This window comes from Chiloscyllium plagiosum, unplaced genomic scaffold (genome assembly GCF_037043375.1).
Source record: "Chiloscyllium plagiosum isolate Xiang-an unplaced genomic scaffold, Cpla_swu_hap1 HiC_scaffold_23, whole genome shotgun sequence".
NCBI lineage: Eukaryota > Metazoa > Chordata > Chondrichthyes > Orectolobiformes > Hemiscylliidae > Chiloscyllium > Chiloscyllium plagiosum.
The window spans coordinates 18,077,214-18,099,094 of record NW_028270161.1 but is presented as its reverse complement, the minus strand read 5'-3'; the positions used below and the strand labels follow the sequence as shown (position 1 = coordinate 18,099,094).

Genomic DNA, 21,881 nt, shown 5'->3' with positions numbered 1-21,881 from the left:
TCATCATCTGATGACATGATGTGAAATAAAAACAGAAAATGCTTTCCAGAGATGCGGCAAGACCTCCTGAGGTTCTCCAGTACTTTCTGTTTGTATTTCAGAATTTCAGCATCTGCACTATTTTATTTTTAGTTAAAACATGATTCAAGTTGGACTATGGGAGTAGAAAGAAAATCCACTTTGTGTGGCTCTACAAAACTGTTCTAACCTATTTCTCACGGTGCTGTTCTACTGTGCATATTTTCCACATTCAGCAAGTAAATCATATGAAGGCCTTGGCAATAGATAAGATGTTACACAGTATGTCTGATCTGTGCAGAATGTGAGCAACTATACATTTTCGAACATGAATTCTCCTCTTATACGTAATTTACCATTAGCTCCCCTCCTGGATAGAGTTGTAATTTTCATAGACTGTCAAAGTCACCTTCTCTCCCTGGCATCTTGTTTGTCTCCTTTTCTCTGAATTATCTAAGCTTTAAACATGCTACTGACAGCCTCCTATATTGTAGTCAAGAATTATGATATTGCTTTGCAGAACTCGTTAATTTCATCAGTCATCTTTTGTGTGCTTTAATCTCCAGGTTTCATCCAACCTTAAACCTGGTATCATCATCTAAGTATCACTTGCCTGCTTCCTAACTTTTCAATCTCCATACAAACTAACGGGCATAGTTCTACATCTACAAGAGTTTGTGTCAAGGGCTAAACATACCACAGGATTCACTAAATTTGACCTCCACTGCTCCAGTAAGATTTGTGGAGGCTGGTGGGGTAATGGTTGTAAAAAGAATGTCTTCCTACATTTCCATTAAGATGAGAAGTAAAAGAAGTGTCCAAGGCTCTTCCTTATATCACAGTATGAGAAGAAACTCTCAAAATTCAACCGTTTTCCAATTGGTGAAATTTTACTGCTCTCAATGTAATATGCCAATGGTTCAGAAATGCCACAGCAACAACATGATTATCAAATTCACAAAGTGACATGCAGCCCACCAAATTAGATTTTAGATTAGATTACTTACAGTGTGGAAACAGGCCCTTCGGCCCAACAAGTCCACACCGACCCGCCAAAGCGCAACCCACCCATACCCCTACATTTACCCCTTACCTAACACTACGGGGAATTTAGCATGGCCAATTCACCTGACCTGCACATCTTTGGACTGTGGGAGGAAACCGGAGCACCCGGAGGAAACCCACGCAGACACAGGGAGAATGTGCAAACTCCACACAGTCAGTCGCCTGAGGTGGGAAATGAACCTGGGTCTCTGGCGCTGTGAGGCATCAGTGCTAACCACTGTGCCACCGTGCCGCTCACAAATATGCAGAGTGACTCTCAAAATTGCCCAATAAAAGGACCAAGTGATGCATAGTGTAAGCACCACGTGATCTGTTCTATGGACAGCTCAAGCCATACACCAAGGGAGTAAAGCGCAACAGCACACAAGGACAACCATATGATCTGCCTTTTCAAACATTGCAAATGAAAGAACTTATGATTAACCCACTACCAAATATCACAAAACTATTGCGATTAACATTCTAAGGTAAATTAAATTTTTAATACAGGCAGATCAAGAAAATGTGTTATGTTGGTGCATTTTAATTTGTTGCCAATTAGTTTATAAACTAGGTCACTTTGATATTTTCCTAAAAGCACACATTTTAATTGATTGTTTCCTCGGTGTCTCTAATGCTGTGAGACAGGGAGTTGTGGAGAGGTAGAATGATTTAGCTGTCCTTAGACATAAATCATGGAATACAAATGCGCAGATACAAAAAGTAAGTAAAAGGCAAATGGATTGCTGAACTTTATCTCAAGAGCATTGGCACACAAAGTTGATGAAGTGAAAATCCAATTGCACAGAGACTTATCTAAACTGGAGAACAAAATGCAGATTGGGCACCCAACTCTGAAAAGATACATCTGCATGGTGTGGGTACAGTTAGTCAACATTGACACCACAGCTTAAATCATACAGGATTACATTATGGAGCCAAGTTAAATAAACTTTGGTTATCTTCCCTGGAGTTTAGAAGGCTAAGGCAGGGTCTAATTAAGACATTTATAATGATTAAAAAAATTGGTAGAGTGGGTACTGTAAAACTGTTTTCTCTGTTAGAGCATCAAGAAAAGAGGAAGCATTTTAACATTGAGATAGGCCTAGCAGAAGAGAAATCAGGAAGCACGTTGCCCCACGCAGAAGGCTGTGAAATCTATTGTTTCTTGTTGGATGAAGGGATTAATGGACATAGATCAAAGGTTAATAGAATCAAAGTATAAAGCAGAACAGGTTCACAAGACTGAATAGATTTGCTTCCTATGCCACGCCTTCCCATAACCCGCCCCATCTTCTTGCTTCATAACCTCTTCTTTCAACCAGGTGGAAAGGATCATCCAGACCATTGCTACCTGATGTTGTGATTGGATGCCAGTGCTGAGTCATGCTCAGTGGGAGTTAGGATAGAGTCCCCACCTCCATGAATGTACGTGTGACTGCTGCCCTCACCTCTCCGTCCTGAACAGTGGAGTAATTCACCTGAGCAACAGTTACCGTTCCTGGGAGTTCAGACGCATCTGCCAGAGTCGCAACTGTTGCACCCGTGCCAACCTGCAAACAAGGGCAGACATGAAAGAACAGCGCTTTAATCTGCAGCAGGGCATCTTCATTACTCACTCAGCTCTGTCCCAAAATTATCCTTTGTTTAAAATCAAAATAATCAGGGTCATAGCTCCGCCTGATGGTTTACTGATTAAATAGATAGTGTGCTCTGATGAGTAGTGGTTTAGACCAGAAAGGTTCAAGTTCCCATCTTTGGTCTGAACTGGGTGGGGATGTGAGAGATTTTTTTACTTAATTGGTGTCTCTGCTTGGAAATAGGATAAGGTTCATGATAAATAGCCTACGATCTCTCCCCATTGGAAATGAATGTGAGGGGATGCCAGCCAAGTACAGGGTCAGGGTCAAGCATGATGTCTTCTATAATGGAAAGAATAATAGAAATAAAGATTTTCAATCATTATTTATTGTAAAAAACTTGAGATTTTCTAAGGAAAGTATGATATGAAGTGCAGTCAATGTTATAATATAGAAAAGATGACAGCTAATTTAAAAGCCACTAAAAGCAATGAGACAAATGGCCAGGCCATCTCTCCTAGATGCCCGTTGAAGGATAACTATTGGCCAAGATGAGGATTCTTATTCACATCATGCTGCGAAGAATTTTCCATTGCTTGCAAAGACACATAGGGCTGCAGTTTAACTTGATATGAGAGATATGGTATCTCCAACAATGTAGCATCTCGTTAAGCTCTCCACTCCAATGTCAGCCTGAATTACAGGCTGAAGTCTCAGGAGAAGTACAGAAAAATCCTTGGACACTGCAGAAGCACTGGAGGATTAGGACACTACCAATTCGACACTGCTATTCAAAGAGGGAGGGAGGCAAAAAGTGGGTAACTGTAAACAGATTCACCGAACATCTATTGTTGGAATCAATTATTAAAGAAGTAATAGCAGTGCATTTGGAAAATCATAATCTAATCAAGTAGCCAACACGGCTTCTGAAAGGGAAATTGTGTCTGACTACTGAATCAGAATGCATAGAGGGAATCCAGTAGATGTGTGGTATTCAAGAAGGATAAATTACAAGGTAAGAGCCCATGGTGTTGGAAGTAATATATTGGCATAGATAGAGAATTGCCTAATGGGCAGCAAGTTGGGGATATGGGGGCTCATTTTCAGGCTTGCAACCTGTACCCAGTGGGTTTCCGCAGGTGTCAGTGCTGAGACTGCAACTGTTTACTATATACAGTGTATATATACAAATGACTTGGCGAAAGTAAGCAAAAGTACTGTATCCAAATTTGCAGATGACACAAAATTAGCTGGAAAGGCAAGTTACAAGAGATACCAAACAGTTTACGGAGAGCTATTGAGAGATTAAGTAAGTGGGCAAAAAGTTAGCAAGCAGTGTATAATGTGGGAAAATGTGCAGTGGTCCATTTGGCAGAAGAGAACAAAGCACAGAACATTATTTTAATTGATAAAAACTGCAGAAAACTGTAACACAAAAAGACTTGGGGGTACTTGTACACAAGACACTAAGCTAGCACACAGGTATAGCAGGTAATCAGGGAGGCTAATGGAATGATAATGCTTATTTCAAGGAGGTTGGAGTATAAGAATAGGGAAGTCTTATTGCAAATGTACAAGGTGCTGGTGAGTCCACATCTGGAGAGCAATTTTGGTTCCCTTATTTAAGAAGATAGAGTTGTACAGCACAGAAACAGACCCTTGCCAACCAGATATCCTAAATTAAACTAGTCCCATTTGCCAGCATTTGGCCCATATCCATCTAATTCCTATTTATGTACCCATCCAGATGGCCTTTAAATGTTCGAATTGTACCAACCTCCACCACTTCCTCTGGCACCTTATTCCATATATACACCACATTCTGCATGAAGAAGTTGCCCCTTAGGTCCCTTTTATATCTTACCCCTCTCACTTTAAACTTATGCCCCTAGATTTGGACGTTCCACACTGGGAAAAAATCCCTTGGCTATTCATCCTATCCATGCCCCTCATGATTTTATAAGCCTCTATAAAAGTCACCCCTTAGCCTTCAATGCTGCCAAGAAAATAGCTCCAGCCTACGCAGCCTCTCCTTGTAGCTCAAATCCCCCAACCACGCAACACCCTTTCAAGTTTAACATCTTTCCTACAGCAGGGAGACCAGAATTGCACACAGTATTCCAAAAGTGGCCTAACTAATGTCCTGCGCAGCCGCAGCATGATGTCCCAACTCCTATACTCAATGCACTGACCAAGAATAGCAAGTGTACCATTCTCCTTCTTCACCATGCTGTCTACCTGTGACTCCACCTTCAAGGAACTATGAACCTGCACTCCAAGGTCTCTATTTCATTGGAGGCATTTCAGAGAAGGTTCAGTTGGATAACCCCCAATATGAAGAGACTGTTTTATGACCAAAGACCAGCAGATTAGGATTCTACTCACTGCAGTTCAAAAGAATGAGAGGTGATGCCATTGAAACGTACAAGATTCTTAAGGGGCTTGACAATGTAAATGTTTAAAGGATGTTTCCCCTTATGGGAGAGTCTAGAACCAGAGGGCATTTTCTCAGGATAAACAGGCATCAATTGAAGACTTGGGTCAAGAGGAATTTCTTCCCTCAGAGAGTTGAGTTTTTGGAACTCCTCGCCACAGAGAACTGTGAGGCAGAGCCCTTGCGTATTGAGGCGGAGATAGATTCTTGATCAATTGGGAAATCAAGGGTCATGGGGAAAAGACTAGAAATTGGACTTGAGGAATGTGAAATCAGCTATGACTCTACTGAATGGCAGATCAGGCTTGGGAGCCATTTGGCCTACTCCTGCTCCTATTTCTTATGGCCATATGGAGTGGGGTTTGAACATACAACTTTTGACTCAGGTAGTACCACTGAGCCATGACTAACATATTTAGGTCAAATGTGGTATGTTGACCTTCAGGAAATAACTCACACATGAGGAAATGGCCGCATGAGTAAGGTTTGCAAAACTGCATCCTAAACTTCACTGCCTGCAAGTGAACTGTACAAAAAAAAAAAGAAAGGCAAGGCAATGTTTAGATAGTATACTTTTCCTGGAAGTGTCAGACATGCACCTGAAGCTAGTTCAAACTGAATCATAGAGGATGATTCAGAGTATACCAACTGCTGATCCAAACCCTAGTTGATCTCGCTTCCTCCCCCACAACAGCTAATCTATCATTTCTTATTTTGCAACACAGCCCTGAAATATTAGTCAACTATCATTTACTAAAAATATAAATGAGTTCTTCAAGACAACAACTGGCATTGATATAGCACCCTTAAAGTAAAACATCCCAAGGCGCTTCACATTAGCATTTTTAAAATTCATTTATTGCCATCTCTGCCCAAGAGAAGGTGATGGTGCGCTGCCTTCTTGAAATGCTGGAGTCTGTGAGATGCAGACAGTCAGTGCTGTTAGGGAGAGGTCAGGATTTTGAGCTAGTGACAGTGAAGCTAATGACCATATAGCTCCACATCAGGTTGGTGTGGATCTTGAAAGGGAACTTGCAAATATCAGATGTATACTGACTGAGTCAAAAGAGAAGCAACTAGGCCAGAAGACTGAAAGGTCTGTTAAATGGGTGGATTTTAAAGAGTTTTGTTAAAGAGAGAAATACATCCATTTATAAAGTGATTTCCACATTCACCAGAAATTTCAAAACACTTTGCAGCCAATGAAATATGTTTGAAATGTAGATAACTGTTGTAAGGTTGGCAATGCAGCAGTCAATTTGTGCATGGAAAGTTCTGACAAACAGCAATGAGATTACAACGAGATAATCCATTTTGGTGATGTAGATTGAGGGATATACATTAGTGAGGACACCAGCAAAAACTCCTCACTCGATTTTTCAAATAGTGCCATGGGATCTTTTACATTCACTATGTGACCTGAATTTAATGCTTCATCTGAAAGACAGCACCCCCAACACCATTCCGTCAGTACTTCACTGTTCTGTCAGCCTTGACTATTGTAGCAGAGTTGTGGAGTGATACATAAATCCAGCACTTTGTGACTCAGAGAGATGAAAGTGTTAGCAACATAGCCATGGCTGAGAAGAAAGGAAGAGGGAGAGCTGGGGTGAGGGTGAGACAGAGACACAGAGAGAGAAAGAGAGAGAGAGATGGAGTGGTTTTAAGAGAAGGGATTTCAGTTTGTAAGGGTTAGATCACTGAAGGCATGTTAGGATGAAGGATCTGGCAATAAGATGTTGAAAATGGAAAGTAGAGTTAGAGAGGTATAGAGTTTTTCTAAGATTGAAGGGAGAGGGGAGTTTACAGAGATATGGAGAGATGAGACTTGGAGTGATTTGAACAAATTGCACAGGAGCCAGCACAGGAGATGATCACAACATAGCAAGATAAGGATTTAAGAGTGATGTGTGGAATGATCATGGACAGGGTATCAAGCAAATTAAGGAAAGAAATGAGAAAGATGTGTTTGGAAGCAAAAATCTCTGAAATCACCTGTATGAGGGAGACTGTGCCATCGGGATTACTGATTGTCTGAACCACTGTCTGAGAAGGGACAAGATGGGCGATGTGAGTCTGTGGCTGTGACTGCTGATCTTCAAAAGCATACAGTAGGTCCTCTCTGCCATGCTGCTTGTAACAGTTCTTAACAATTGTCCTCAGTGCCTGTGTCCAGGAAACCTACAGGAGGAAAATACACCTTTCAAATATTGTCATGTAAAATAACATCTCAAATTTGCTGCACTTGTCCTTCCCCATCCAAAACACATTAACACTTTACAGCAGGCGTCATTAGGCAGCAACCTGAAGCAGACTAATCCACACAGAATATATAGTATGACATATTTGGCCCAACTATACCAGTGTTTATGACCCACACAAGCTTCCTCTCATTATTCTTCATCTAACTCTATCAGCGTGACTGTGTACTCCTGTCTCCCTCATACTTACCAAGCTGTCTCTTAAATGCATCAATAGAACTGCATTAACTACACCTTGTGGTGATACGTTCTTTATCTTAACACATAATTAGCAAATGAACTTCGATATCGACAAAGTTGAAGCAATGCATTAGATAGAAAGAATGAAGAGGCTTTACTCTTTCAAAAGTAAGTGTCTAAATGGAGTTGATGATTAAAAGCATTTTGGAGTACAAATACACAATTACTGAAGACAATGGCATAGGTTAAGATGGCCATGAGAAACAGAAACAATTAAGGGGAAACTTAAGTGTCTGGAGTGATCACAATGTGGAACTCACTACCACATATTGCAAGTACTTTCATGAGAAATTGGATATGTTTATGACAGGATTACATGAAGAGGGGTGGAAGAGAGGCTTGTGTGGACCATAGACTCTGGAATGAATTTGATGTGCCAGGTGTCTATATCAGGCTGTAAATAATTTGGGCGATCTCACTCAGAAAAGTTTTTTTCTCTTGAATTTATTGGTGGCTATCTAACAGTGAAAAAGTCTCTCATCAGTAACTTGGAGGTACAAAAGTCCAACTCTTGCCTCTGACCAGCTGGTCCATTTAGGTTTCTGGTTAAATGGCAACCAGAAGGAATTTCTGGTGGGGTGTTCAGTGATGGTAATGGAGTTGAACAGCAAAGGGCAAAATTTAGACTCTTCCTTGTCAGAGACAGAGATTGCATGACACTCATGTGTTATGAATGTTTCTTATTTAACAATTCGAGCTTGAATGTAGCCCAAGTTTTTTTGCCTTCGGGTTTATTATTATCATTATCTAACAATGGATGAATACAAGTAGTGAAATCCTTCCCCCATTTATATTATCAGCCCGGGAGGAAGAGAAAATGTTATTCTAGAGCTTCTTCTTTCACAGACAACGTGAAGTCTATGTAATCTACTTAATAGAATTCCTACAATAAAGGTATGCAAACAATTCTGCTCTGCTCCCCCCATAAACATTCAAAATTCTGGAATATTTAAATATTTTGCAGTTTTGAAGCAGAACTGCAATAGATTTAGGAGCCATGTATAAAATACTTTCACCAAGCTGTCACTATTCCTTGCTACCAAATGCTCAATCCTGAAATGCAACATGTGGGCTACAATGATTCACAATGATGCAAAAACTATATCATAAACAGTTACTGCAGAATTATAAACTTCGGCTGTTCATTATCACCTGACAATCTGCCACAGTCTGTTTCAGGTCAAACGTTCCTACTGGCAAACATAATCAGGTCCCTTCAGTGCTTCTATAGAGAGCTACTTACGCGCTGTTTCTGTTCCTCTGACCGCACATCACTGCGAACATTGGCCCATGGAATGTCCTCAGGCCACCACACAGGGCGGCAGCTCTCCTTACCCCAACCAGGTTTCCCTCTCCCTGTTGAATACTTCAGCATCTCTGGAATAAAAGCACGGAGCTGAGCCTGGAAGGAGCAAAGACGGAGAAGAATGGTCACCTGGTCAGTTAGATCCCTGAATAAAAGTATCTGAGATTAAAGGTTAAGCAATATGTGGAAATCATGCAACCTTCTGTACTATATTCTATCAGCCATGAATTTGTTTGGTGTACCAGTAAAAGATGTCAGTATTAGTATATATATTCCAACTGTAGATGTGATATGAATAATCAGCATGTTTGGCAGCACTTAGAGACTTGATGTTTCAGATTCAGTGATCCTTCTTCAGCAGTTCAGAAGAAGACTCACTAGATCCAAAATTTCAATGATGCTTCCTCACCACAAATGCTGTCAGACGTGTTGAGTTTCTCCAGAAATTTCTGTTTTGTTTCAGATTTCCAGCATCTGCAATTCTTTCGTTTCTTTTTGTGAAATGAATAATGCTTTATTTATGATGACAGATTAGATCACACTAACCTAAATGTAATATTCTCATTCAAAATGATGTCTTAAAAAAATGGTTGTCTCCATTAATAACATTCATTATTCTATCATTCATACCTTGTCTGGATGCACCTTTTATTTCTTTACTTATTGCACAACCACTACCTTTGGTCCTGCACTACAAACTCATTTAAATCTGTCCTATTTTCAATCTTATCACTGATCATCCCCTTTGTTTCTCTTTCAGTAAAACTACCATTCTGGTTAAAGTACTTTTACCTTTCTCAGTTTTGATGAAAGATCTTTGTCTTGAAATGTCAATTGCTTCTCGCTTCACAGATATTGTCTGTTTTTATTCCAGCACTGGCAGCATTTTTGCCATTGTGCCTGATTCTTTGATTGAAATAGATGAATTATATTCAGACCACAGTGAAACACCAACCGAATTTGATTTGGTAATCCAAATAGATTATTTGTCCAAACACTCAGTTTCCATTTCTGCTAAGGAACTAAAACCTTGTGTCCCATAGTCCTCCTTTCAATTTTCTTCCCCTTTGTCTTTTGGTGCTGTAATTATGAGATCTTTCTGTGATGTGTTAGCTAAGAATGACAAATTTTTAGAGGAGATGAAAAAAAAAATTGGCCTGGATGTTATTAACAGAATGTACTATTTGGAATACCCTTGATGACTCACCTGAAAAGTCACAGGTTAAACCCTTTTACTGTATGTGCCTGTTTAAAAGATGTTGGTTAGGAGTAGGTCAATGATACATCTCACCATCTGATACCTTTCACAAATATTACGTTCAGGTGAACATATACTGTAAGTGTAGGCAGGAAAATGTAGACTTGTAGGAGATTGCAAAAGGGGAGATATCATGGTGAAACCGGACCCTGACCTTACTTAACATCCATACAAAAACACTTCCGCTTGGTAATCAATGGACAATTACTGGGAACAGGTTCTCTTCTATTTCAACAAACCCTACCTCTGTCTGATTCAGACTATCAAATATAGCATGACTGCAGTCTTAATTCCAGGCTTGCCCTCTACGGAACTGTAAAGGGTTGAATTTGACGAGATTAACAACAAGCCTTCCACAAGACCCCAGCTATTAACTTGCATCAGTTTACTCTACCTTAAAATAAAGACCAGAAGGCTTTTTTTTAAACCCCCTTTAGCTGTTGCTATCTTTTAATTCAGCGTACACTCAGCATTCTGGGACTCTCATCGCATTATGTCAGGTTGAGCAGCAAAAACCCCAGACTAGGTATTTCTCACAAACCTGAAAGGTAATTATCCAGTCAAGTAGTTAGAAATTCTATATTTATATACATCATATAAAATGCACACCGACATTTAGACAGTGGAAACCATTTTGTGGTAACTAAACAATGGTAAATGACTGACATTATGGGTTCAGAATGGATCTGACCATTTTTGTTGCAAGCTGCAAAACACCCAATGGGGGGGAAAATATCAACTTTTAGAGAGGAACTGAAAGAGAAGCAGAAGGAATGCAGATTTTTGAAGAGTAAACTTGAGATTCCCAGAGGTTCTCCAGGTTTCTTCAGTTAATAACCATGACACAGAGACCAGAAAAGTACTAAGTTGCCAAATCTAGGTCCAGAACCAGCCTCAGTATATTGGCTGATGTACAATTTTTCCCAAAGTGACCTGGCATTAGTGAAGGGAAACATCACACTTATCTATCTGATCTGCGTGATTGACTCTCACAATGCCACTCATTTGTTTAAAAGTAATTACTCAAAGCCAACAGAGTAACACCCATCTCTCTCTACAAGTGTTGCCAGGTCTGCTAAGTTTCACCAGCATTTTCTGTTTTTGTTTCAAATATTGAGCATCACAGCTCTTTCATTAGCTCTACATAAATGTAGCCTTTTTAACATCATCCACAACTCAAGAAAAATACGAAAAAGGTAAAACCAGTGAGAACACTGTGGCCTATAGTAGTATCAATTTCATAGGAATGTACAAGCAGGAATCGGCCATTCAGCCCCCACCAGCCTGTTCCACCATTCAATGAGATCATGTCTGATGTGACGTAACTCCTTTTACCCATATCCTTTAATAACTTTGCTTAACAAAAAATCTCAAATTTAAAATTAACAGTTCATCTAACATTCACAGCCATTTGTGGAAGAGAATTCCAAACCTTTACCACCCTTTATGTGTAAAAGTGCTCCCTAACATCCCTCCTGAATGGTCTAGCCCTAATCCTCATATTATGCTCCCTATTTCTAGAATCCCCAATCAATGGAAACAGTATATCTTTATCTACTCTGTCATTTTCTATTAAAATCATGAAGACTTCGATCAGATCACCTCTTTAACTTTCTAAATCCTAGAGAAAACAGAATTTGCATAAACCTATCATAACCATACCATTTCTTATATTATGTCAGCTCCTTCTCTGCCATTAAGAATCCCCCAGTCAAAAATGTGCATTCCAGCTCTTTTACTGCCTTACAAATAACAAGACCTACTTGGTATATCATCAAGACAAAGGGGATAAGTGACTCTTAGGTGAAATAGCGCAGCTTTGCTGCAACTGACCTTTTCAATCCTGAGCTGGTGTTTTTTTTAATTTTTTTAATATATCAGACACTTAGCTTCAATTGTGTAAAAGACAGCTACTGCATTTGCTAATGGTATACAAGTCTCAGCATTTCAAACAAAAACAAAGTGCTGGAAAATCTGTAACATTTTGGAGAGTCACTGGACTCAAAATGTTGACTCTGTTTTTCTGGCTCTACAAATGCTGCCAGACAGTTTCTCCAGCATTTTCCATTTTTGATTCAAATAGCCAGCATTCACAGCTCTTACATTATCTCCGCATTTCAAAGTCATGTATTGTACGTGAAGCACACTGAGATGCATCATAGATGTGGTAAAATGCAGACCAATTTACTCACATACAGACAGGCATAGGGAGGCAGAGAATAACTTGTATTTGAATCTGGCTCAATAGAATTGTTTAGCACAAAATGGTTACTTCTGGGAATGAACAGGCCTCAATTGCTAATGGTGAATTAGTTTGAAAAAACCTTGTAAGGCAGGTTACTGAAACTATCTCCTCCTCTTAACTGTTCCCAGGATCCTTTGGCTAGTTTCCAGATGGCTTTAATTATAGCATTGGAAGTGTACAGGGGCTGCAGCAGCTTGAAGCTCTCGTTAGGAGGGTCCTTTTATATAATCCACAGGGACACAATCAGTGAAGAGCAGCATCGTACCTGGCTCAGCCCAACATACTAATTAGAAGCTCACAGCAACCGTCTCACCTGGCCTGCTCAGTAACAAGGAAAATAAAACACACAGAATTATGCTGCTGGCATTCGTTAGACACAAGGAACTGCTGAAATTAGGAATGACACGTGCACCAAGCACACCTGCCCACAAGTGCCACCTAAAGACAACCAGCAACAAGTTCATTTCCCACAAGACACCTCAGCTTAATTAATAGGTGAATGTGTGTTTTTTTTTTGTAGTGTTTCAGCACAATTCAACTGAAGAAGCTGTCAACTGCCCAATGAATCTAGCCTTGGTGAGAGCTTTTAATGCTTCAGATACATCATTAAATCCCTTTGCACTAGTTATTTATTGCACGTAAGAGGAAAGGGAGGCAGTAACAGCTGGAGATTAGAGTCAAGAGTATCATCAGGAGGGCTGATGATTCCTGATGAAGGGCTTTTGCCCGAAATGCTGATTTTCCTGCTCCTTGGATGCTGCCTGACCCACTGTGCTTTTCCAGCACTACACTCTTGACCCTAATTTTTTCTGCCTTATCCAAACAATGTGTTCTTTCTCCTAATGCACTTGAAAGCATTCACTTGTACTTGTACAGGATCAACCTTACAGTTATGAACATCCCCCCCGTATCTTTAAGATGTTGACTCCTTATGGTGACAGTTGTGAAGTTAACCAACCAGACTATCAAAGCATGCATTTCAGATCCCAATCACTTGTTACAAAAATGTCTTTCATATCACTGTTGGTTTCGCCAATTACTTCAAAATAGTATTCTCTAGCTCATGAATCATCTGCCGAAGAGAAGAGTTTCTCTCTATCTGCTCTGACTAAACCCTTTGTGATTTTGAGCACTTCTATCAAATATCCTTGAAACCTTCTCTGAGGAGAAGGGCCCTAGCTTCCCCAAACTATTGACATAATTAAGACTCTAATCCCTGAAGTAATTCTCTTTAATCTTTTCTGCACCCTCTACAGTCTTCACATCTTACCTAAAGATCAGTGCCCAGAACTGGATTCCAATTGAGGCCTGACCAATGTTTTATAAAGTTTCACAATGAATTCCTTGTTTGTATATTCTATGCCCTTATTTATAACCCTGTATGCCTTTTTAAGTAATTTCTCAAATTGTCCTGCCACTTACAAGGAGTTGTCAAGTATCCACCCTTTCCAGCTGTCTAGCTATGTGCTCTTGAAGTTAATCACTACCCCTTTCACTTTTCACAATACGCCCAAGATCTGTGTTTTCTGCAAATTTTTAAAATTGTGCCTGTACTCTCAAGTGTAGGTCATTAATACTGGTCAAGAAAAGCAATAGCCTTAGCACTAAACTCTGGGGAACCTCAGTGTATAATTTCTTCCAATCCAAAAATTTACTATTGTCCACTACTGCTTCCTAGTAATCAGACAACTTTATATCCCTGTTGCTACGTTCCCTTTTGTTGGATAGTGAGTGATCAAGATTGGTACTCGAAGTCACTTCTCCACACCCTCACCAAACCCAAGCCAGGAATGGAGTTATTCAGCATCTGTTTGGTTTCACCTTTTGGGCTTTGCAAGTACAATGAACATGAGAGTTCAAAAAGGCAATTGAAGACTCTGTCGAATTGGAAGTCTTTGAGGAAGTTTTTGATGGTGGCAAGATAAGTACCATGAAGGATTTATCGAGTAGTGGATCAGTAAGTTGCACAAGATCCTGATTACTTCCTGAAATTGTGTTTGGCCGCTCCAACTAGAAACCTTAAGATTTAGTTTGCTTCCTCTACTACTGTCACACAACGTGCTTATGGTTTCAGTGAGCTATCCATCGTCACTCCACAGAATCAGATTGAACAGACACACAGTTCATCAACATTTGAATTTGCATTTCCTAGTCACATAACCTTAATTTAGCATAAAACAATTGAACCTCTTGTCAGTTCAGTTTCTTAACTCAAATTCCCTCAAGGCTCGATCCACATGCTGTGTAATCACCCACTCTAAACATGGACAAAATAAAATCTCACAACAAGTTGTAATGTAAAGATATTTCCCAAGTCCATACAAACCTTTTGGCTGACCAATGGACCTGAGCCTACTGCTTTTGTACCTACTTTTATTTTTCCTTAATCTCTTTAGACTGTGCATTCTTGACACTTTTTGAATTCTACTTCTTTGTGAGGTTATTGCCCGTTGGCCTTCTCAAGCTGGTGAGGAATATTTTTTGATGACACTCCTATGAAGCGTCATGGAATATTTTACAACATCAAACATGCTCTGAAAATATAAATTATTTTTGGAATACACTGCCTGAAAGGGCAGTGAAAACCAATAGCTTTTGGAAGGGAATTGGACAAATACTTGAAGGTAAAAGAAGGGAAAAGCAGAATGGTGTTTCTTATTGAATAGCTCTACCAAATAGAAGCTTTAAACACGTAAGGCTCTTCTACACAGTGGTAGAATCCCTATCTGTGGGACCGAAGGCCTGAGTTCAAGTTCCACCTGGTCTAGAGCTGTGTGATAATATTTCTGAACAAGTTGATAAGAGAAAATATCTAAACATGATGGCCTCTTTTTCTGTAATGGGAAAGACTGTGGCATAGTCATAATGTTACTGAAGTAATTATTCAGAACCTCAAATTAACAGGTTTCAATCCCATGACCACAGGTTGTGAAATTTGAATTCAACAAAATGTCAATATATCTTAAACATGTTAAGTAACTACTGTTGATTGTTGTGAAGACCATGGTTCATTAATATCTTCAGGGACAGAAATCTGCCACCCCTAAATGTTTGACCTACATGTGACTCCAGACCCACAGCAATATTGCTGACTCTTAACTACTTCTGGGCAATTAGGAATGGACAATAATTGTTGGCCAAGCCAGAAACATCCACATTCCATTAATGAATAAAATGAAATCTATAATTCTATTTTCCTCTACACAGAAAGAAGCTCAACTTATAAAAAAAACTCTTTTGTAGGATGTGGGCGTCACCAGCACCCATTGTGCTGCTAAGGAGTTCCAGGATTTTGACCCAGCAATACTGAAGGAATGTCATTACATTCCAAGCCAGGATGATGTATGGATAAGAGAACAATTTGCAGGTGGGCATGTTCCCATGGATCTGCTGCCCATGCCCTTCTCAGTGGAATAGGCCAAGAGTTTGGAAATGACTGTTAAAGGATGCTTGACGAATTGCTGGAATGCATCTTATATAACACACAAAGTAGTGGATAGGATGCCAATCAAGCAGGCTTTGTTGTAGATGATGTTGTGTTTAATCAGTGGTGCTGTTAATTTGCTTTGTTTTGTGGTATTGATTGAAGGAGGTCTGTTAGCCAGTATAGTGGGTGAATTCCTTGGATTCTATAATGTTGACGAGAATCAAAGGAGGCAGCATATAGGGCTTGGATTAAATGCTTCATGCACAGGATAAAACCTCCAACAATGCAATGCTTCCTCAGAGCTGCAGCACAAATCATGCACTCATATCCTGGTGTATTCTTGGACCTGAATTGTCCAACTGTAGTGAGACTTATAAACCAAAAAGGCCTCATGTTTAATCATCTGTCGGTTCTGACTGATCTCATAGCTTAAAGGGAATGTTAAAGTGACTTTCAAAACCTTGGTTGAAGAAAAAGTAATTTGGAAGGAGAGATAACTAAGGCTGCTGAAAACAATATTAATTGACACTTTTCAGAAGAAGGAATGTGTAGGAGAGAGCAGGTGAGGTTAGGTGAACAGCAGAAGAGAAGGGCATTGGGTGGAAAAGAACAGATCAGCTTCTCCTCAGGATATGTGTTGCATTTTTCAGAAACCTCTGCTCTACTTCCTCCTCTTAATCCCAAAATGTCTTGTCAATGCAAAACAGGCTCAGCTCACCTGTGTCATTTTATCCACAGAGACTGGGATTCCATCAATTGTCAGTGGTGGAAGGTCAGAATTAATCTCCTGAGGAGTGGGAGCATGCTCTGCCAGTGCTGACTCCAGGTCTTCCAGGATCATGCTTTTATACTTGCGTACCTGTGGGAAAGCCAGAAGTTTTGGGTAAACAATCTGCCGAGTGGCAACTGAGGGAACAGATGCTAGGCAACGGCCTGCTGCAGGTGCTCCACAGCAATGAGCAGTGTTAGCAAAACATGGTCGCATCTGCTGCTGTGATTCAGAGAAAAGATGACGAGGGAGGACAGGGAGGTTACTAACCAGCACAGGCAACCAGGAATTGGACCAAACCCAAAGGACAGCAATTACCAGAGTAGTGAAAAGCCACGTCAGTGTTTGAAGGACAAATATCTCCAAGGAGGGATGGTCACGCAGCTCTCTTACCTTCTTCCCACTATTGTGCACATTAATGGAATTATGCAGGTTGATGATCTATTGCTTACACTCAGCCAGTTGTAACACATGCCAAAATGCATTTAGGTTTCAATTCTGGCACTGCCATCATGATGGGGTCAGAAAAAAGGTGATATATTTCCTTCGCTGCATGGTAGACAAAGCCAGTTTTAAAGGGACCCCAAACAGAATCCTCAGTCTTGGGTCACAAGGAATGTATAGTGGTAATGTCCCTAGGACAGGAAATTTCAAGACTAGGGGGCTCGAAAAAGACAAGAAGGGCTTTTTTTTTAACACTGAGGATGGTTCACATGTGAAGTGAACTTCCTGAAGAAGTGATGGCTTTGGGCACAATTATACAATTTAAAAGCTATTTGGGTAAGTAACAAATAGGAAAGGTTTGCAAGGATATGGACCAGGAACAGGCAGGTGGGACTAGTTTAATTTGGGATTATGTTCAGCATGGACTGGTTGGACTGAAAGGTTTGTTTCTGTGTTGTATGACTCTATGACTAGGAATCCAGAACCCTAGGTTGAGGAGGACATGGGTTCAAATCCCAAAATGGCAGCTCGTGAATTCTGAATTCAATAAAATCTGGAATACAGATCTGTTCTGATGGTGACCACTGTCGATTGTCATAAAAACACTTTGTTTCACTTGGGGGGGGGGGGGGAGGTCCTTTAGGAAAAGAAATCTGCCATCTTTACCTGGTCAGGCCTACATGAGATTCCAGATCAAAGCAAGGTGGTTGACTCTTAACGGGCTCTGGGCAATTAGGAATAGGCAATAAATGCCGGGCCAGTCAGCAATGACCACATCCTGTGAACAAAATGAAAATGCACCACCACCCAGCACACCCTCTCAGTAAAGGAAGACAATGTTTAAAAACATTAAAGTAAACATAATGTAACAATACTATATTACACAAAACTGGAAGGTTCCAGGAAGCTTTGTGATCATTGATAGAAGGGAGGAAAAACAAAAGATATTGGACTGAGCGGACTTCTCAGCAGAAGCTGTACTTGAACGGCAGGCTGCTGGATGGTGAGCAACTGCAGAAATTTACATTTATTATGAGGAAAGAAAGAAAATAATCTGTATTTGATATATTGGATAAAATAGCCATTGATTCCAAGTTTTGTTGCAGCCCAAGCACTAACCTTCACCACACCCCAATTAATAGCAAAGCCAGGTGTGTGTTTTCTTTAGAAAGCAGATGCTGGCTTCAGCTCCCCAGGGGAAAACCTTAATAAGTAAATTCACATCTTCCTGCTCATTTGCCAATACAATCCTACTCATGACCAACAGCACCTTGCACTGTTTTCCTGAAATGCATTGTAATGCAATCCCTCAACAGGGAATAACCCCCACCCCCCACAGTAAAACAGCCTGCGGTGCATCATCCATTCCTCACTCAGCACCCAGCCCTGACATTCAAAACTGGGCCCCCTGATTACTAAATGGTTTTTCAATCGAAATTCAACCCTGTCCCCTGGATTTATTCAGAGGTAATAATAACCTGTCCCGATGGCAGATGGGAAGAGGGTATAAAGCAGTCAGCTCAAAGTTTAAATAAAAATGTTTTGAAACATGAAGCGTTTCACATCTTTTCTGAGCGGCCCTTCAAGTTGTTTATTTCAGAGACAGAATGGAGTCGCTCCACAGAGCATTACAAAAGCATTAGCATCCCTCTCGGAGGTGATGGCAGAGGAGAAAGTAGATTGGAGAACAAATGTTTTGGATGGTGGGGGAGAAACAAGGTATGTTGTGATGCTAACACACACGTTCTAACATAGATCACAAATGTGCAGCTGTGTAACACTTGACCCTTAGAAACGTATCCCCAGCAACACATTCAGGGGAATGTTGGCAAACAGAAAAGCAGATAATTGCATATTCTCCTGTCACTCATCCATTGCCAACCTTATACCAAATGTATAAGAAGGTGGCTTTGAGGCTCCTATAAAAGTTACTTGATGTGCAAAGAGATACAGGATGGTCACCTGGGTGGTCATGGGAATGCAGAAAATATCCTTTATCACTTACAATGTGTCCTGTGGGGGAAGCCTGGCAACACTGAATACTAGTTAGAGATAGCCACAGGTGTGGTGACATCAGTGTGATTGTAGGATTGGCAGAATGCAGACCTCATACAAAACCCAGCAATTTGCAACCAAATCACTGGCCCTCTGGTTGTGAATCCTGCTGTTTTGCTAGAAAGTCTAAAATGAGTAGTGGCAGCAAAGAAAACACACGTCCTTCACAACTTACCACATTCTCAAGAGGAGCAGCTCCAAACACTTTAAAAATGGGGTTTGGTTTGGAGGGTGAGATGCACAGCACAATTGCCTGTTGGCCAACTCTAGTTGTATACTCATCCAGTGTAGCCCGGAGTTTCCTGTGGGAGAGAGGATAGATAAACTCTGATGAGATGATGAAAGCCTCTTTTCACGATAAAATACCCAATGCCAGTTTCACTTTGGCTACTGACAGTACAACAGACATATTAGTATGAAAGACAGAGATTTCCTATTGCCCAGTAGTGGCCTAATCCTGATTATTTTTGACAGTCCAGAAGTGTCATAATTGTGATCCTCAACTCCTTAATCCCAGCATGCCCACAGCATATTGTCAAAATGCAAAATGGGTCAGAAAAGGTTCAGCTCCACTCTCTAGCTACCCCAAGTACAACAGCAAAAGTAAACTTTTTTTTTTAATTTAAGACTAATTTACTCCACAAATGCCTAATGGAAGTTGTCTTACACCCAGTAGGTTTTAGTGACAGGATACAGGCAGAAAAAGGAAAATTTTAATAGGTCTGAATTTTGGACTATATACTACAGGTTCTACTGGTTCAGCAAGACCAATAATCTCAGTTAGTTTGCACTGCATAATATCTGCATCCTGTAAAACCTTGTATCCTTTAATACAGAAGCAACTTTGGTTGAAGGGAAGATTGAGTTTTCAATCAAGCCTCATACATGATGCAAAACTCTCCAACTTTGGTGTAGCAGGAAGTAGATGTAGAATTAGGGTTCTCTGTGCCCTGCTCCTTTAACATGGGACTCTTCCAATGGCTTTGTTAATAAATGTACTGCCCTTTGCTGTACTCAGCCATGAAAGTCAGGAAAGTCCTGGGTTTGATCCACAGTCTGTTCCAAGTTGGCTGATCTCTGCCAGAGCTCTGATAGGCTGCTATATTTGAGCTCATTGTCCAAAGACTTTGGGGTAGGAGGAATAACCAAGGCTGTGGCTTCTGATCATGACCCTGGTTGTTGGGAGAAGGCGATGCATGCTAATCTGTGAGACCCATGGTCATAGCCTACTGACACTCAACAATGTTTGATGTATGAAAAAAAATGGATCAAATAAAAGTGTTACAAACAAAAAATGATTTAAATTATGCACCACAGGTGGAAAACACACAAACAACTGGCACAGGGAGCGGTCTGGAAAATAAAATTCAGACCTCCAGAGGAAAGCTAAATATGACTGAGAGCTAACATTGTTTTGTGTAGTTTGTCTATTGGCTCTTTTGGTACATATAAATAGATCTCCTTCAATCTGTGGCAACTAAAGTTAGAAGATCCTTGAAATATATAACAAAAGTTTTAAATGACACCAGGGCATATTAATCAGCAGACTGATCAACCATTGATACAAAGCTCAAAAGACAGACCAGCTCTCCTCCACTGCCAGCTGTGAATAGTGAGATAGGTCATAACAAACCTGTACAGGAGTCTCAGCCATTTGCTCATTTACAGCCTTCAGTGACAGTACTACAGAGTGCAATACTTTTCTGTCCATGGTTCCAGTATTAAGTACTCCCAGGCTCAACAACAGATGTAGAGTGAAACTCCCTCCACTCTAACAATGTGACTTAACCTCAGAAGATCAACTCACTCAGTTACAGACGTGGATTTGAAGCAGGGATCTTCCCGGTGCACGGCCAGGCTCTGGGCAGTGTATTTACTAACTACACCAATGGGGCTGCTTTGAAAAAAAAAGTGAAATTCTACATCAGCTCTTTTTTGAAGCAATCAGTCAATCATATAAGAAAAGGTCACTGGGCCAATCAAGACACATCACGTCTACATGCACTCTACCATCACGGCATCATTTTGCAATCTAAATGTTCCCAGTGCCTTTCCTGCAATTACTTTGCAGGGCAGAACATTCCAAGCATTTCTCTCACATCAAATAAAGCTTTTTAAAATATTATGTGTTTCAAATTTATTTTACATTAATTTTCAATGTCAGCACAAGCTCAGCGATGAAAAAGGCTCAAGGGGTTGGTGTACTTCTGCTCCTTTGTTTATCTGGGGCTACTTTCTTAAGTGTGTTTAGAAATAGTCTCTAATCCCACTTAACCTATAACATTTACTTCAGTATCTTTTAGTCTTTGAAGTGATTCCATCTTTACCCTAACTACCATCTAACCCCCTATCTCACTTAACCACCTTCTTTCTCGTCTCAAAAGATCACCTTTCTCTTATCTTTCCTCCTGAGTAATCCCCATGACACACAACCTCCATTCTTTCTGCTTTACACTGGACCTTTGTCTATACAGTTTTCTTTTACTTGGAAATTGGTGCTCAGGGCTAGGATTCCTTGGCCTGGGAGTGCAGGCTCACCGTAGCAAACGTGTCTGCTGCCTTTTGCGTATTGAGGGATTGGACTCAAAGGCATGAGGTCGCTTCCGTTTCTTTCCTGTTGCCACAGCAGCAGCTGCTGCCATTCCCACTGGACCTGAAAGCAGAGTAGTGAAAGGTCAGTGAGAATTCACATTTAGGGAAGGAAGGCAGGACCAGTCAACAATGAAAACCAAAACATAAACATGAGAGATGTCAGCTTAGACCATAGTCATAGAGGAAGGAAAAGGCCATTGGACCCATC

General features: G+C 40.5%; 1 protein-coding gene across 9 annotated transcripts in view; it reads right to left on the bottom strand.

The window, feature by feature from the left end:
- Nucleotides 1-21,881, bottom strand: part of nrf1 (nuclear respiratory factor 1) — a 77,436-nt gene that overhangs the window by 40,278 nt on the left and 15,277 nt on the right. For 5 of the 9 annotated variants that reach the window (XM_043714010.2, XM_087999406.1, XM_087999405.1 and 2 more), the window contains 7 exons: nt 21,620-21,734; nt 20,889-20,975; nt 19,257-19,383; nt 16,532-16,672; nt 8,821-8,979; nt 7,072-7,257; nt 2,514-2,615 (listed from right to left, as the gene is read on the bottom strand). In XM_043714010.2, the coding sequence (XP_043569945.1) occupies nt 2,514-2,615; nt 7,072-7,257; nt 8,821-8,979; nt 16,532-16,672; nt 19,257-19,383; nt 20,889-20,975; nt 21,620-21,734 (917 nt within the window). The remainder of the gene's footprint in view (nt 1-2,513; nt 2,616-7,071; nt 7,258-8,820; nt 8,980-16,531; nt 16,673-19,256; nt 19,384-20,888; nt 20,976-21,619; nt 21,735-21,881) is intronic. The other 4 variants (XM_087999408.1, XM_087999412.1, XM_087999407.1 and 1 more) reach the window with 3 other exon arrangements.